Here is a 16,881-nt window from a genome sequence, read left to right as displayed (position 1 = left end):
TGTACATATTACCTCAATTAGTCCGACTAACCGGTGCCCCCGCACATTGACTCTGTACCGGTACCACCATGCTACTGTTATTTTCACTGTCATTTTAGTTTTTTATTTTATATTTCTTTACTCATCTATTGTTTACCTAATACCTATTTTTGTACTTAAAAATTGCACTGTTGGTTAGTGCTTGTAAATAACAAAGAAACTTTGATTTGATTTGAAATAACAATAACGAGGCTATATAGAAGTGGTTCCTGTACCGAGTTCCTGTACAGGAGTACAGGGTAGTTGAGGTAATTGTACATGTAGTTAGGGGTAAATTGACTATGCATAGATAATAAACAGAGAGTGCGTGTGTCTGTGTTTCCGTGGAGGCTGCTGAGGGGAGGAAGGGTATCAAACACATCAAAGATGTGGTTTCCATGTGGTTGATACCACTCCATTGACTCCATTCCAGCCATTACTATGAGCCGTCCTCCTCTCAGCAGCGTCCAATGGACAGTGTGTGTGGTTAGAGTCAAGTGACTGTACATCGAGCCAGTGCAAAAAATAATAATAAAATAAGGGTGTCAATGCAAATAGTCTGCTACCTTCCAAAATGTGGAGAGGATTTAACTAACAGTGAACATGCAACAATATGCTTTCTTAAAATTCAATGGGAAATAATTAACAGAACCTTCCCCTGAAGCAGGAAGCAATTCCTAACAACACAGATGAACCGGAAAAGGAGCTTGTTTTGTTGACATCAGACGAACACGAAAGAATATAAATGATAAAACAATAAATGAATTGAATCAACCAAAGAAAGCTAAGGTATGACAGTGTCCGATAAACTGCAAATGAGCAATGTGGACAAATCCTGTATAAAGTAGCTAGATCGCCAAACATTGATTCACTAGCTAGCTAATGAATCTAATTAACGCGAGTTACAGTAGCTGAGCTAGCCAGCAATGGATTTGATGTAACTAACTAACGTTATTTAGCAAAATAGCTATATGTCATGGTTGCAGGTTACACTACATAAATATACATTCGTACTTGACACTTTTGATACAGCTAACGTTACAGTAGTTAGTTAGCCAGCCATGGCGCACTGTACGCTCATCTAGCTGAGGTCAGGACCGAACTCTCAACTCCGTTGCGCGATTTGCTAGCAACAACATTGAGTCCCTTAGTCGATACTTGTAAGCTTTTTCAGAATTGTAATTTTTTACATGTACTTATTTTGGTCGTGTACAACTGAGGCTGTTTCGCGGGTTGCTGAAATTCATACTTCTAATAAAATATGTTATCGAATACAAGCACCGACTTTTTCGTAATCGGTTTTGCTCAAATGGAGACATAACGGCTTGAAAGTAAGTTACTATGTAAGCTGAGATTCAATTGGATTTTCCATTTAGTTTGGCCATGTAGCAGACAAACTGGTACGAATTTCACCTGCCAAGTCCCACTTGTTTAGGTGTTGCTCAAATGGAAACGCTTTCTTTATTTAGCGAACTAGCTAGCCAAATACTTTGTTTACAGTCTTAATCCTACTTTTTTATGACACGATTTACAGTGTTAACAATGAGTTTATGATAATAACTTGCATCATTAGACTGTAATTGCCATTTCCATAAACATGAAGTATATACTTTTTGATATTTCTATCAAAGCAATGTCAAGTATCCTAATGACAACAACTTGTCTTTGTCCCCAGCAGCTTCTTGTAGACCTAACCCCTGAGTTAGGGAGGTCTTGAGCACACACTGCCTCTTCTGTGACCACCTCATCTATCCCGATGCCTACCCTTTGAGAGCTGCCTGGCACCTACCTCCTGAGGCCACCTGCTTTGCCCTGTTGTCAAACAGAGGGGAAGTGAGAAGCAGCAGCCGACATGGCAGCCAAGGCAGGGGACAACCCCGACAGCCTCATGGCACTGACCACAGCCTTCTGCCTGAGGAACCTGAGGAGGACCATGTGCTACCTGGGAGAGAGGAACAAGCTCTGCCTGCGCTCAGACATCTTCCTGCCCAGCGAGATCTGTGACAAGCTGGTCAACACGTACGTATAATTGCTACTCCTAATGTTCAATTAAGCAATGTCAGACTGGTTTTGCTTGTTGGTTTGTCTAATTTTTCACATTATGTTGCTATGGTCTTATGGGGTGTCAAGGATGCTTTCATGATCAATCACTTTATTAGCAGCAGCTCCTGAGCATTGATTTATGACTTGCTTCAAATCTCAATGTATAATGTATGTAAATGAATTGTCAAATGCCAACCATAGTTTGATACTATATATCAATTTGATCTTATGTCTTGAACAATTATTTTTCTGCTGTTTTATGTATCTATCTTCACAGATACATGGAGCTGGTCCATATGGACAGTAACTTTGAGCCGCAGGACGGCTTCTTCCAGCTGTTCTCGGACCCGCACAGCACCAGGCTCACCCGGGTACAGCTGAGGGAGGACTTTGTGCGTGACAGGGACCTGGAGGCCATTGGGAAACAGGTGGGACATTGTGGAGGTAGATTAGTCTGGTCCCAGTTCTGTTTGTGCTGTATAGCCCCTGTGGACCATAGGGGTTGGCTATACAGTACAAACAGATCTGAGAGCAGGCTATAGGTAGACTAGAGTGCCCTAAAATGTCATGCTGCTTTTGTATTTCCTGTAAAGGCAGCAGGGGCACTAATGGGTTTTCGAGTGATGGTGAATAAAAAAAATACATTGAAATCCCACAAGTGCCCCTGCTGCGTTTTTCATACATGAAACGGGTGGGGTGGCAGTGTTTCCTTCTGGAGGGCATTGGAATGGTTTCTCCAAGTACCTTAGGCCTAAGCTAACCTCTAAACAAATAAGCCATGACAATACCTTCTTTCTAAACAAATAAGCCATGACAATACCTTCTTTCTAATCAGGACCAAAACAACAGCCAGACGCACTGATGCAAATAAAAGTATAATTATGTCCAATGGCAAAATTTTACTCATTGAAAAAAAGCACATACTATGAGTGAACAAAGCATTAAGAACACCTGCTCTTTCTATGACATAGACTCACCAGGTGAATCCAGGTGAAAGCTATGATCCCTTATTGATGTCGCCTGTTAAATCCACTTTCATCAGTGTAGATGAAGGGGGGAGACAGGTTAAAGAAATGGTTTGTGTATTCATCCATTCAGAGGGTGGATGGGCAAAATATTTAAGTGCCTTTGAATGGGGTATGATACAGTGGTTCCTCCTTTAAAACTTGCGTCATACTGCGCCACACCTTGCGTGCTGCCGCAGAATTCTGTGAATTCAGAATTCTGTAAATTGTCAGCCATTTTTTGTTGCTGCAAGTTATTTCTAGTTTGACCACCAGAGGGCATCTTTGAGAAGCATTTGATACTAATCCGTATTGGCATTACCAGAGAATTTAAAACCATTTTTGTAATAACATAGTATATGGGATTGATTTTAAGAAATTTGGCTTAATTAATTTGATTAATATTATGGTGTTTCTATTCAGAGAAAAACGAAACCCGCAGGGTTTCCATTAGGATGGAATGCAAAATATCCCGCTGTACAACGTGACGGTAGGGAGTAGGCTACAGGATTGGAGGATTCTAAATTGTTTACCTTCAAGAGACAACTTTGTTCCAATATTTCTGTAAATCAGTGATATTTATTCCCATAGTAATTCGTTATGGATCCATAACTAAATCAACATCTGCAATTTGAAAGAGTATTTTTTAATGAAATGTGTTTATTTGTTTATTAGGCTACTCTGCAGTCTACAATGCATACTGTAGTAAACATGGGAAAGTGCCTAATTCCTTACATAAGGGAGAGCAGGCCATGTCTGTACTACAGAATGCAGGGCACGCGGGAGACCGGTGTTATTTCATAGTTGTGATGTCTTCACTATTATTCTACAATGTAGAAAATAGTACAAATAAAAATACTGGAAGGAGTAGGCGTGTCCAAACTTTTGACTGGTACTTGCTTAATTAATTTGATTAATATTACGGTGATTCTATTCTATGAAAAATGAAAAACCCTCTGGGCTTCCGTTAGGATGGAACAGAAAATATGGCGCTGTACAACGTGACGCTCATAAATTCTGAGCGTTGTCAGTTTGTAAATTCAGACTGTTGAGCTCTCGGTGCGTGAACTGGACGTTAAGGCCGATGAGTAGGGTTGATTTGAGCATTCTGGCCTTACAACGGCAGTCAAGCACCCAAGCTAATGTTGGCTTGCTACTTCCAGACACAAATTTACTTGCCCTAGCAGAACTAGTCAGGCAGTTTTTGTGTTAACCGGAGCGTTAGTGACTGTGCTGCTGGAAACAATTTAATTACGCTTTTTTGCCGACTTTACTGACACCGGCCATATTCAACCGGTGTTGAGTAAGGTCATTATTCTGTGCTCTGGTACACTCAGACGAGAGTGCTCTTAAATCGGTGTAGATAGCCAGAGCGAATTTACAAAAGCACCCAAATGTCCATTGAGAACGCACAACGACTATACCATTTAGCTACGCTAAGAATGACGGGCATAATCAATTCAATAAACATTGGGTAGTTAGATAGCCTTTAGTTAATATTCTGTCAAGTTTGATGTATATCTGCTAACGTTAGGTAGCTAGCTAACATACCGGTACATACTGCTGTAATGATATGCTATGTGGTTCGTAAGGACAGCGTAGCTAACAAATTGTCAGCCAACATAACGTGTAAGGTAACTTATTTGAAAAGTCATTACTTTATTACATTGAGTAGCAAGCTATCCCTTGGTCATTAGGGCAAATCTGGTCTGCGATAGGAGTTTTTTTTTCACACCTACCTCGGCTATTAGACTATTCTTTAGTAATGGTTGCATAGTCTATTGTTCAGCTATTAGCCCAACTTGCAACAAATTGTTGTTGTTCCCATCTCGTTCCTTTCCCTCTGACGCACTTTGTGCGTCAAGAATTCTGCATACAGTAGCACGTTTGTATGAAGGTGTGGTTATTCACAGGCAAATTGTTATATGCTATTGAGGTACAGTTGTGTCTTTTTGTCGAGAGCAAAACTTTATTTTCAATCAAAAATAATTGTTCTGAAAGCAACTTTTTTCCGACACAAAGGAAGTCATAGCGGACACCTACGAAGAAGGACTGTGTGATGATGGCATCTCAGGTAAGCAGCACTGGGCGTTCTTAGTCCAACTTTCACACAGCTAGCAGTTAGCTCCTACGATTCAGTGTATGTTCATAACATTCTACTATATTACATACAGTGGAGAACAAGTATTTGATACACTGCCGATTTTGCAGGTTTTCCTACTTACAAAGCATGTAGAGGTCTGTAATTTTTATCACAGGTACACTTCACATGTGAGAGACGGAATCTAAAACAAAAATCCAGAAAATCACATTGTATGATTTTTAAGTAATTCATTTGCATTTTATTGCATTACAAGTATAATAAGTATTTGATACAGCAGAAAAGCAGAACTTAATATTTGGTACAGAAACCTTTGTTTGCAATTACAGAGATCATACGTTTCCTGTAGTTCTTGACCAGGTTTGCACACACTGCAGCAGGGATTTTGGCCACTCCTCCATACAGACCTTCTCCAGATCCTTCAGGTTTCGGGCTGTCGCTGGGCAATACGGACTTTCAGCTCCCTCAAAGATTTTCTATTGGGTTCAGGTCTGGAGACTGGCTAGGCCACTCCAGGACCTTGAGATGCTTCTTACGGAGCCACTCCTTAGTTGCCCTGGCTGTGTGTTTCGGTGTCGTTGTCATGCTGGAAGACCCAGCCACGACCTATCTTCAATGCTCTTACTGAGGGAAGGAGGTTGTTGCCAAGATCTCGCGATGCATGGCCCCATCCATCCCCCCTCAATACGGTGCAGTCATCCTGTCCCCTTTGCGAGAAAGCATCCCCAAAGAATGATGTTTCCACCTCCAAGCTTCACGGTTAGGATGGTGTTCTTGGGGTTGTACTAATCCTTCTTCTTCCTCCAAACACGGCGAGTGGAGTTTAGAACAAAAAGCTCTATTTTTGTTCTCATCAGACCACATGACCTTCTCCAATTCCTCCTCTGGATCATCCAGATGTCATTGGCAAACTTCAGACGGGCCTGGACATGCGCTGGCTTGAGCAGGGGACCTTGCGTGCGCTGCAGGATTTTAATCCATGACGGCGTAGTGTGTTACTAATGGTTTTCTTTGAGACTGTGGTCCAGCTCTCTTAGGTCATTAACCAGGTCCTGCCGTGTAGTTCTGGGCTGATCCTCACCTTCCTCATGATCATTGATGCCCCACGAGGTGAAGATCTTGCATGGAGCCCCAGACCGAGGGTGATTGACCGTCATCTTGAACTTCTTCCATTTTCTAATAATTGCGCCAACAGTTGTTGCCTTCTCACCAAGCTGCTTACCTATTGTCCTGTAGCCCATCCCAGCCTTGTGCAGGTCTACAATTTTATCCTGATGTCCTTACACAGCTCTCTGGTCTTGGCCATTGTGGAGAGGTTGGAGTCTGTTTGATTGAGTGGGTGGACAGGTGTCTTTTATACAGGTAACGAGTTCAAACAGGTGCAGTTAATACAGGTAATGAGTGGAGAACAGGAGGGCTTCTTAAAGAAGAAAACAACAGGGTCTGTGAGAGCCGGAATTCTTACTGGTTGGTAGGTGATCAAATACTTATGTCATGCAATAAAATGCGAATTAATTACTTAAAAATCATACAATGTGATTTTCTGGATTTTTGTTTTAAATTCCGTCTCTCACAGTTGAAGTGTACCTATGATAAAAATGACAGACCTCTACATGCTTTGTAAGTAGGAAAACCTGCAAAATCGGCAGTGTATCAAATACTTGTTCTCCCCACTGTACATGAATACCGTAGAATGATAAATCATGCAATTATTATTCTCAAGCTAATCAGGCGTTCGTAGCTAAATGCTTTTGTTCTCGCCATTTTCAGTTGAATTATTTTAACTTTCTTTCATGGCAACTCATAAGCAGGCCATGTCATATTTGTTTCATAGTTGATATATAAACATATTTCATGACAGTGTAACGGTTAGCTTTTTTTTTTTACAGATGGATGAAAGAACACTATGTCTGTCACGAAGAGTTTTTGCAGCGTGTAGATGGTGCAGGTATCATTGCATATTTCCCATCACCTAATGAACAACCACAATACCAGTCTGGTGTTAGGCTTTCTGTGCTGTATTGATGTATCCTGAAAATGACATCTGCTGCTTTATATTTAACGGTCATAACTCAGCTTATTTTTTGTAGATATGAAAACAATAACTATTTTCTTTACTTTCAGAGTACGAGCTGATCAAGGGGTCGAAAATGTAGATTTTTCCAGTTGTTCACTGTCCGAGGAACAGGCCGTGGAAGCTTTATTGCTGGCAAAAGTGCAACCAGAGGTAGTTAAACTGTTCTGTGTTCTTTTTCTCTCTCCATCTCTGCCTGTCTTTTTGTACATGGAACCTGTCTCACATGTATTAATTAAAAAACCCTGAAGATGTCAGCTGCTAATTTTCAGATTTACACCACATAAACACACAGCAATTTTCACTGGACTATCTGTTGCTGCCATGTCATGATTTCCCTGGGGGTTAACCTTGCAATAACCAAGTGGTGAGACACATAGCCCTCTATATTTAAATGTTTCAGGTACACTCCGATAGGTGTCTGCGTCACATACAGTATCTTCTATTGACATTATCTTCTATTGTTTGTCCTCATGTGTCTGTTTTTCAGCATAAAGTGCTCTGTAGCCACTTAGTGTGGACACCAGGTGGGACCCCACACACACACAATAACATCTCTCTAATTCACTTCATCCCTTTCCCCCTTCTCCCTAAATCCTCTAGGTTATATCAGCTGTTTTGGTGAACCCCTCCCGCATCTGAACTGGCTGACACAGAGGGCACAGCATGATCATAGGTGAGAGGTCACTTGGTCGGGTCAACAGGAAGTATTATTAAGGATATGCTTTACATTGAAATACAGACAGAGATGTAGTAGTGCCAGAGTTAATGATCCAAGGTCAGTTTTGCATTTCACCTCCTGACGATTATGATCACTGACCGTGTTAGAATAAAAAAAAACAAGGCTTAATCATGCTCTCTCTCTATCCACCTGTCTCTCGTCTGCAGGTATGTTTTGATGTGAGAGAGGAAGCCAGTCCCGTCATTGCCACCTCACCCGCTCTTAAGATAACCTTCAGGCTGACTGGGGGCCAAAGGCTGGTTATGAACTGAGAGAATATTAGGGTAGCACTGTAATTCATTAATCATATGCTGCCTGCCGCTGTTCTTACCTATTTCCCTTTCTGTCTTCTACACCTCTCTCTTCCTCGTTTTATAATGCACACCATATGTGCATTGAAGTACAGATTGAACTTGTATTTATAATATAATATTACAATTATAATGCATGTATTATGTATTTATAACACCTGGATAATGATCTTCTTTCAATAAAGCGTTTCACATTCTCCACTGGTTGAAATTAAGTATGTCATTGAAATACTATCATGTGTCCTCTGTATTGCAGATGAAGGGAGTTAGATATGCATCGTTTTTTTTCTGTATATATGAATTACAAATCAGCCTTTACTTAAATCATGTTTCTAGTCTATTGCATAGTTACAGTGTGTAATCATTGATGTCCCAGAAGCAGGAGTGGTAAACACTGTTGAAGTGTATAATTGTAATACATACATGCAGACATTCCATTAATTCAAATAATGGAGTTTGAAATGACTGAAAAATAATATCTCAGAGATTCATACCTGAACTGCACCTTTATTTGCCAAGGAAGAGTACATTATCAGTGAATATATTCAATGTACAGGCAACAATGTGGGAATCTCATGCGCGGTAATAACTACAGTACATGTATATAGGACTTGCATCCTTGGCACAATAAAGTTATTATACTCTATCCATAGGCTTCATTAATGCCATTCGGACTTGATACAACAACTATGATAGCTGAGGTTCATAAGTTCTGAATTAATATTCATAGCAAACGTTTTAGGGTCCATACACAGATCGGCTACATACTGTAGCTAGCTACACATCCATAGGTATACAGTTCTTTTTTTCCCTCCACTACATAATAACAAGTAAATAGTTAGCTAGATATGTTACTTCAGCTGCATTGCAAGGCAAGCTTACACAATTGTACATTCATTTTGCAGTAAATGCTTTAGCTAGCTAGATTCTTTACATCCACTGTTTCACGTGACGACAGCCTGGTTTGCTGGTTTTCTCAAGAGTCCCTAAAACATTAAACAACACAAATTATAAATTAATTCTCCTGTCATAACACTAGCTAGCTAGCTGGCTAATGTTAGCTAGTCAGCTAACTTGCTAAATAGCAATTTCCGTAAATTAACTTTATGACAAAAAAAATGCACAAATGTTTGTCTCTACATTAACTAACCTATTCCTCTCAATTGTAAATTTTTTGCTTGACTCATTATGGCGTTATAACCACTTTACATTTGGTTCCACCGTAATGTTTTGTCAGCCATCTTCACCCAGGGACGGGTGGCTCGCGTCAATTTCATCTTTGGAACCACTCGATATGATTGGTCATATAAAAACCTTGGGAACCAAATGCATAATGAGTGCTCTAACTCCCCCTTGTGGTGTTCTGGAGCAATGAAGCTGTGACGCTGGGTACCTCTCAGTCCCGCGGTGCAAGCTCGCAACTTTTAAAGGAGGAACCACTGTAGTAGGTGCAAGGCGCACTGGTTTGAGTGTGTCAAGAAATGCAGTGCTGTTCCAAAGGACATCCAGCCAGCTTGACACAACTGTGAGAAGCATTGGAGTCAACATGGGCCAGCATCCCTGTGGAACACTTGTAGAGTCCATGCTGTTCAGAGGACAAAAGGGTGCAATTATTAGGAAGGCGTTCCTAATGTTTTGTACATTGTGCATAGTGAGCATAATGCTAATAATTCAACTGTCATCTTAATAAGGATAATTCATTAGCAAAAATGCATTATTTCATAACAAAATGTAGTGCAAAACGACTCACTGTATAATAACTGTTGTACGCAAAGATTCAAACCAACTGTCCAGTGTTGACACAGTTTATATAGTAATAGACCTTGACATGAATGCCTATACATCATATATAATGGTTGGGGGAAACCGTGGTGGGGGAGACCGTGGTAAAGGACACCTGTCACCTTGTGTCATCCAACCCTCCCATTTGGAGGACAGGGACCAAGTGGTGTCCTGTTTTCACTAATCACCCAGTATTCCGAGTTTAGTTTGTCATGGTGTACAACATTGGCAGCTAAAAACTGAATTGCAGTGTACAGTCCATGCCTAAATAAATAAACAAATAATTAAATAAACAAATCAAGTGCTAAATGTTCTTGGGAGAGAGCATCACGGTCATAGCCAGGGGTAAGCCCCGGGAGCCTCAATCAGGGTCAGTCTGGTCTTGGAGCAATGAAGACTGTGGTCCAGAACCATTAAACAGAGCAGTCTGGTCTCTGTAGCTAGAAAGCTACTCCTTGACCACCACTGATCACGCAGCACCCACTTGGGTGATGCCCCAGCAGCCGATGGGGCCGCCGGAAGGCTCACCGCACCTCAGGGGTATTCTAAAGCAGCCTGTAGTCTTCCCGAGCATTTGTCCACATCTCTGCTTTCCTCTTGCTTAGGGCTTCTCTGCTCAAAAAACATAACATGCTAGCCAGTTAGCTAGCTTGTCAAACCAACCATCCTTCTGATCTTACTTGACAGTTTTATAATGAAATACACTGTTAATAATACGAATTTAAAAAATGCAATCAAAAACAACACAATATTACTAATATTTTACAGAATTTACTGGAGCGATTATGCTATGCTGCCTTTACGGTGTCACTGTAGTAGGTTAATATCCTTAATTCTTTGACATTCATGCACCATTTTGTAAAATGTATTTAACCTTTATTTTGACAGGGAGGAAATGTTGAGACCAAGGTCTCTTTTCCAGATGAGCTCTGTATATCACAACAATACATATCAAAATACTATGGCGTCAAATCGGCCTCTAAAGTTCATTGTACGCGAGATGGCGCTGTCGAGCAAGATGAAACAACGTTGAGCAAGCAAACGCTGAGTCGAGAGCGCAGAGGGAGAGCGCAGAAATTTGGTCTGCGAGCGGACATGCCAAACTTGAGCTTGCAAGTGTGACTCTGGGCGAGCAGAACATCATTGCCGCAGATCAAAAAGAAAAATGCCTGAATCCCAAAATATAAAACTGCAAGCAAAGAAACATGCACATTTCTTTTATTTGAAAGCATAAAATTGTTGAACAATAATCACGTCTTTGTCAAGTTTTCACTCTCAATTTCTTAAGTTGCTCTCTCAAGTCTTGGTATCTTTGGGTCTTTTTTTCTGATTGGATTTCAGGCTGGTGGGGGACGGGCTTAGAGGCGGTGGGTGTCTAGAATGGTCACTTACACTGGAGTGATGGACGAACTAACAAATGCTTGCCCTTGACCTATCCAGTGGGTCATCAAAAGTTACCAGAGCCACAAAGTCAGAAGGCCCGCCTACTCGACCAATCAGATGAGGGAGTGTCATGACACATATGCTGACCGGTTTGCAGGGGCAGACTAAAGACATGCATTTATTGTATCTATTACTACAGCAATGATTCGGTTATTTATTAGATATAGTAAAACCAGCTGTTATAAATACAATGTTTTAATCGGATGTCTTATTCAAACTCAGCTTTCAAGCTTATGTTTGCCCTTAATCATAGTTACTTGTCTTAACCCATAATAGGTTTACTCCAATATCTGCATTGTTTTTAAAATGGCAGCATGTAGACAAACACATTGACACAGCTTGAGTTCATTTTTTATTTTCAAAATCCACAAGTAAAACGTACACAGTTTCACAGAAATGTACATTTTAGAAATTGGCAGATTTTTTGGGGGGGCTGGTTTAAGATACTTTTGGTCATGCAGTGTAAGTGGACACCTCCTTGTCAAATATCTAATTCCAAAATCATTGGCATTAATATGGAGTTGGTCCCCCCTTTGCTGCTATAACAGCCTCCACTCTTCTGGGAAGGCTTTCCACAAGATGATGGAACATTGTTGCTGGGACTTGCTTCCATTCAGCCACAAGAGCATTGGTGAGGTCGGGCACTGATGTTGGGTGATTAGGCCTGGCTCGCAGTCAGCATTCCAATTCTTCCCAAAGGTGTTCGATGGGGTTGAGGTCAGGGCTCTGTGCAGGCCAGTCAAGTTCTTCTACACCAATCTCGACAAACCATTTCCGTATGGACTTCGCTTTGTGCACGGGGTTGCTAAAACAGGAAAGGGCATTCCGCAAACTGTTGCCACAAAGTTGGAAGCACAATATTGTCTAGAGTTAAGATTTCTAAGGGGCCATGAAAAAGAGCCCCAGACCATTATTCCTTATCCACCAAACTTTACAGTTGTCACTGCATTCGGGCAGGTAGCGTTCTCCTGGCATCCACCAAACCCAGATTCATCCGTCGGACTGGTAAAGCATGATTCATCACTCCGGAGAACGCGATTTCCACTGCTCCAGAGTCCAATAACGGCGAGCTTTACACCACTCCAGCCGACGCTTTGCATTACGCATGGTGGTCTTATGCTTGTATGTGGCCGCTCGGCCATGGAAACCCATTTCATGAGTTCTTGTGCTGACGTTGCTTCCAGAGGCAGTTTGGAACTTGATAGTGTTACAACCGAGGACAGATGATTTTACGCACTACGCGCTTCAACACTCGGTGGTCCCATTCAGTGAGCTTGTATGGCCTACCACTTTGCGACTGAGCCGTTGTTGCTCCTAGACATTTCCATTTCACCATAACAGCACTTACAATTGACCGTGGCAGCTCTAGCAGGGCAGAAATATGACAAACTGATTTGTTGGAAAGGTGGCATCCTATGACACTGCCACGTTGAAAGTCACTAAGCTCTTCAGTAAGGCCATTCTAATGCCAATTTTTCTTTATGGAGGTTGCATGGCTGTGTGCTCAATTTTATACACCTGTCAGCAACGGGTTTGGCTAAAATAGCCAAGTGTCCACATACTTTTGTGCTGTGTATATGTAGTGTATACGTGCAAAAAAAAATATACAAATGTATCATTCACATAAGATTCCACCTAAAATGACATGAACTTCCTTGCTACTCGCCTCCTTCTCAAAACCCATTGGAGGTCTGAGGGGAGGAACCTTGGGTCCTCTCCGAGGAGGCACAAAAAAAGGCAAGGAATCGAGGAAAGATAAAATGGCACAGTGCTGTTGCATGTTTGCCTCAATATGGAATGGCAGACGTCACTGTGTGTTAAGGCAGGTTGCTTATTTAAGATTGCACTGAGTGACGTAGGAGCTGATACAGGTTGCAGGTGTCCCTTTCAATAAGAGAACAAGGATAGGGAGAGAGACTTTTATGTTCCAGTTTAGAGAGATTTAGCTCCCATTTATTTGTCCCAAACAATGATCCATTGCATTTCCATATGTTTGTGGTTGGATATTGGACACACAGATAAAGGGGTAAATGCTGGAGAGTTCTTCCAAGGCATGGCTTGTTTGACACTGAACTAAAAGACAAAGAACTTTGGTATTTATTAAGGGAATTGGCTACAGGTGCGTTTAGAGCAAGGATATGTATAGAGGTCTCTAGTGCCCAAAAGCATATCTTAACATGGGCAGCGTTGATACCATGCGATCTCTATACATCTCTATGGCTCAGAGGTGCCTGCATTTAAAGGTAAAGTTAACCAAAAAGTCTAATTAAAGTGACAGTTCCCTAAAAAGTATAAGAAAAATTAGAGCCTTTTCTACAGCCGCCTCCAAAAAAAACTGTCTTTGCTGGTTTTGCTCTTACTCCTCAAAGACTCAAAGCGGCCTGGTTTAATGCTCCCAAATCATGTCCAATCAATTGAATTTTACCACAGGTGGATTACAATCAAGTTGTAGAAACATCTCACAGATGATCAATGGAAACAGAATGAACCTGAGCTCAATTTTGAGTCTCATAGCAAAGGGTCTGAATACATAAGTAAATAAGGTATTTCTGTTTTATTTTTATACATTTGCAGAAATGACAACAGTTTTTCGCTTTGTTATTATTGGGTGTTGTGTGTAGAATGATGTTTAAAAATATATATATTTTATAATGACATGCTGACCAGACTGGACACGTGAGCGTTGCAAAATAATTTTAGAAATCTATGTTATTCAATTATTGCCTCCACACTGCTCTCGCGGCCAACGAGCGTCTGCTATGCCAAGGGCTAAAATAGAACTCGCTGAAAGTCCTGCCTCTCCCATCTCCTCATTGGTTTATAGAAGCAGGTACCCACGTGCCATCTCCTCATTGGTTATACCCACGTGGGTGATTGAAAGACGAACTGTGTTGCCGGTCGTTGTGGTAAAAGTGTAGATGCCAATCACCATATGAGTTCAAAGATGAAAAAGCCTGGAAGGAGGAGAGATGACTAGAAACGATTCGGTTGGCCGTTTTATGTGTGGATTAATTTTTCGGAGTAGAGGACCTTGTGCAGTTCAGGTAAAATAACAACTCAATGTTTATATCCCAGGACAAATTAGCTAGCAACAGCAAGCTAGCTAAATAGGACAAATTAGCTAGCAAGTGCAAGCTAACTAGCCATACATGTTTAATGCTTTTCGACCTGTCTCCAAATTAATGTCATTGGTTCAGTTTGTTTTGATATTTTAACCTGCGTGTCGTGATCGCGTTTGGTGTAGGGGGACAAAATAAATGTATGCACGATAGCGCATTATGGCGCACGCGCGCAGCCGGTTTGGGTTCGGTGTAAAGGCTATAACCTAACAAAGTGTAGAAAAAGGAAAGGGGTCTGAACTTTCCGAATGCACTCTAGTTGCGGTTTGAGTTTGGACGCCACTGGTCTGTGGAGGTGGTTTCGGTCATAGTGTAGGAAGAGTCCGATAAGGTGATGGTGAAGTGAGACAGTGGTTATGGTGAAGTGAGACAGTGGTGATGGTGACTGATCTTGTGATCCATCCTGATCTAGAACCTGCAACTCCTTTTCTGACTCCAGATCTTGAACCAGCAACTTGACCCTGTAACTCACCCTCTGACTTTTCACTGGCAGAAGGGAATTACAACAGGAGAGGTTGTGGTGTTATGCCTGCTCCTGTAAGCCCCTCTTCTAGCTGTTGAAGAGGGTCATGAGCTATATGGTGGGGCAAGGCTCAACCCTCTGTTGTTGCCCTGGGGGTGGGGGGTGTATTACAAAAAAGGAGGATGATATTCAATATCATTAAATTTGGATGACATTTCCCAGAAGCAGCCATGTATGCATTAACACATTTTAAAATGTGACTTAGATTGTTTTAACCAAACTACATAGCATAATGATTCAAATACGATGGTGTAGGCCTACTCACAATTCAGGTGAATGCATATTCAATAGGAGTGAGTTAATGAGCTTGTTCTGGCTGATCAGTGTAGTCTATGGTGCTTCGGATGACAAACAACCTGTTTGCCTTCCATTTGGGACTTATTAGCCTACTGATCAACAACATTTGCATAGAGTCATTACTCCAGCATGTATTTATTTGTTATGGATCCCCATTAGCTGCTGCCAAGGAAGCAGCTACTCTTCCTGGGGTCCAATAAAATTAAGCCTGTTATACCATTTTTAAAACATTAAAATACATTTCAAAACAGATTTCATAACACAATAAGTGTGTGCTCTCAGGCCACTACTCTACTACCACATATCTACAACACAAAATCCATGTGTACATGTGTGTATAGTGCGAATGTTATCGTGTGTGTGTGCATGTGCCTGTGTTTGTCTCGTCACGGTCCCCGCTGTTCCATAAGTTGTATTTTTATCAGTTTTCTAAATCTGATTGTACTGCTTGCATGAATATTTTTCACAACATATACCCAATAGACATACATCTAAGTAAAGGAATGGATTTAAGAATATATAAATATATGGACGAGCAATGTAGTCATGGCTCAATGTAGTACTGTCTGCCTCCCATAATTTGTTTCGGACTTGGACTGTGAAGAGACCTCTAGTCGCATGTCTTGTGGGGTATTCATGGGTGTGCAAGCTCTGTGCTAGTCGTTTAAACAGACAGCTCGGTGCTTTCAATCAATCAATCAAATGTATTTATATAGCCCTTTTTACGTCAGTAGATGTCACAAAGTGCTAAAACAGCAAGCAATGCAGATGTAGAAGCATGGTGGCTAGGGAAAAACTCCCTAGAAAGGCAGGGGCCGAGGAAGAAACATAGAGGAACCAGACTCTGAGGGGTGGCCAGTCCTCTTCTGGCTGTGCCGGTGGAGATTATAAGAGTACATGGCCATTTAAGGTCAGATTGTTCTTGAAATGTTCATAGTTGACCACCACAGTCAAATAATAATCAGTGGTTGTAGAGCGTGCACAGGTCAGTACCTCAAGAGTAAATATCAGTTGGCTTTTCTTAGCAGAACATTCAGAGGTCGAGACAGCAGGTGCGGTGGAGAGAGAGAGAGTTGAAAACAGCAGGTCCCGGACAAGGTAGCACGTCCGGTGAACAGGTCAGGGTTCCCTAGCAACAGGCAAAACGGTTGAAACTGGAGCAGCAGCACGACCAGGTGGACTGGGGACAGCCAGGATCTTCAGGCCAGGTAGTCCTGAGGCATGGGCTCAGGTCCTCCGGGATGGGAGGGAAAGAGAATTAGAGGGATCATATTTAAATTCACACAGGACATCATATAAGACAGGAAAATTACACCAGATATAACAGACTGACCCTAGCCTCCCTGGCACATAGACTATTAAAGCATAGATACTGGAGACTGAGAAAGGGGTGTGTCGGGGGACACTGTGGCCCTGCCCGACGATACCCCCGGACAGGGCCAACT

The 16,881-nt window shown here is 41.6% G+C and overlaps 1 protein-coding gene and 2 long non-coding RNA genes across 6 annotated transcripts in view; 2 read left to right on the top strand and 1 right to left on the bottom strand.

The window, feature by feature from the left end:
- Window positions 1–510: 510 nt before the first annotated feature.
- The window catches only part of LOC111963771 (protein zer-1 homolog), a 58,525-nt gene continuing 42,154 nt past the window's right edge, over window positions 511–16,881 (top strand). The window contains exons 1-3 of one of the 4 annotated variants that reach the window (XM_023987265.3): window positions 511–807; window positions 1,697–2,037; window positions 2,339–2,489. In XM_023987265.3, coding sequence (XP_023843033.1) covers window positions 1,871–2,037; window positions 2,339–2,489 — 318 coding nt within the window. In that variant the 5' untranslated portion in view covers window positions 511–807; window positions 1,697–1,870. The other 3 variants (XM_023987264.3, XM_023987267.3, XM_070443509.1) reach the window with 3 other exon arrangements.
- On the top strand, window positions 6,763–8,463 carry LOC139027728 (uncharacterized). Its single transcript, XR_011479841.1, has 3 exons — window positions 6,763–7,114; window positions 7,291–7,393; window positions 7,844–8,463. It is a non-coding gene; the product is annotated as an uncharacterized lncRNA (long non-coding RNA).
- LOC139027697 (uncharacterized) lies at window positions 8,760–9,680 on the bottom strand. The gene is made up of 2 exons (XR_011479821.1): window positions 9,423–9,680; window positions 8,760–9,258 (listed from the first exon to the last, which is right to left on the bottom strand). It is a non-coding gene; the product is annotated as an uncharacterized lncRNA (long non-coding RNA).

The sequence above is a fragment of the Salvelinus sp. IW2-2015 genome, linkage group LG5, assembly GCF_002910315.2.
Source record: "Salvelinus sp. IW2-2015 linkage group LG5, ASM291031v2, whole genome shotgun sequence".
NCBI classification, from domain to species: domain Eukaryota; kingdom Metazoa; phylum Chordata; class Actinopteri; order Salmoniformes; family Salmonidae; genus Salvelinus; species Salvelinus sp. IW2-2015.
The sequence above is the reverse complement of the archived record's forward strand: the minus strand, read 5'-3'. Positions and strand labels throughout refer to the sequence as shown.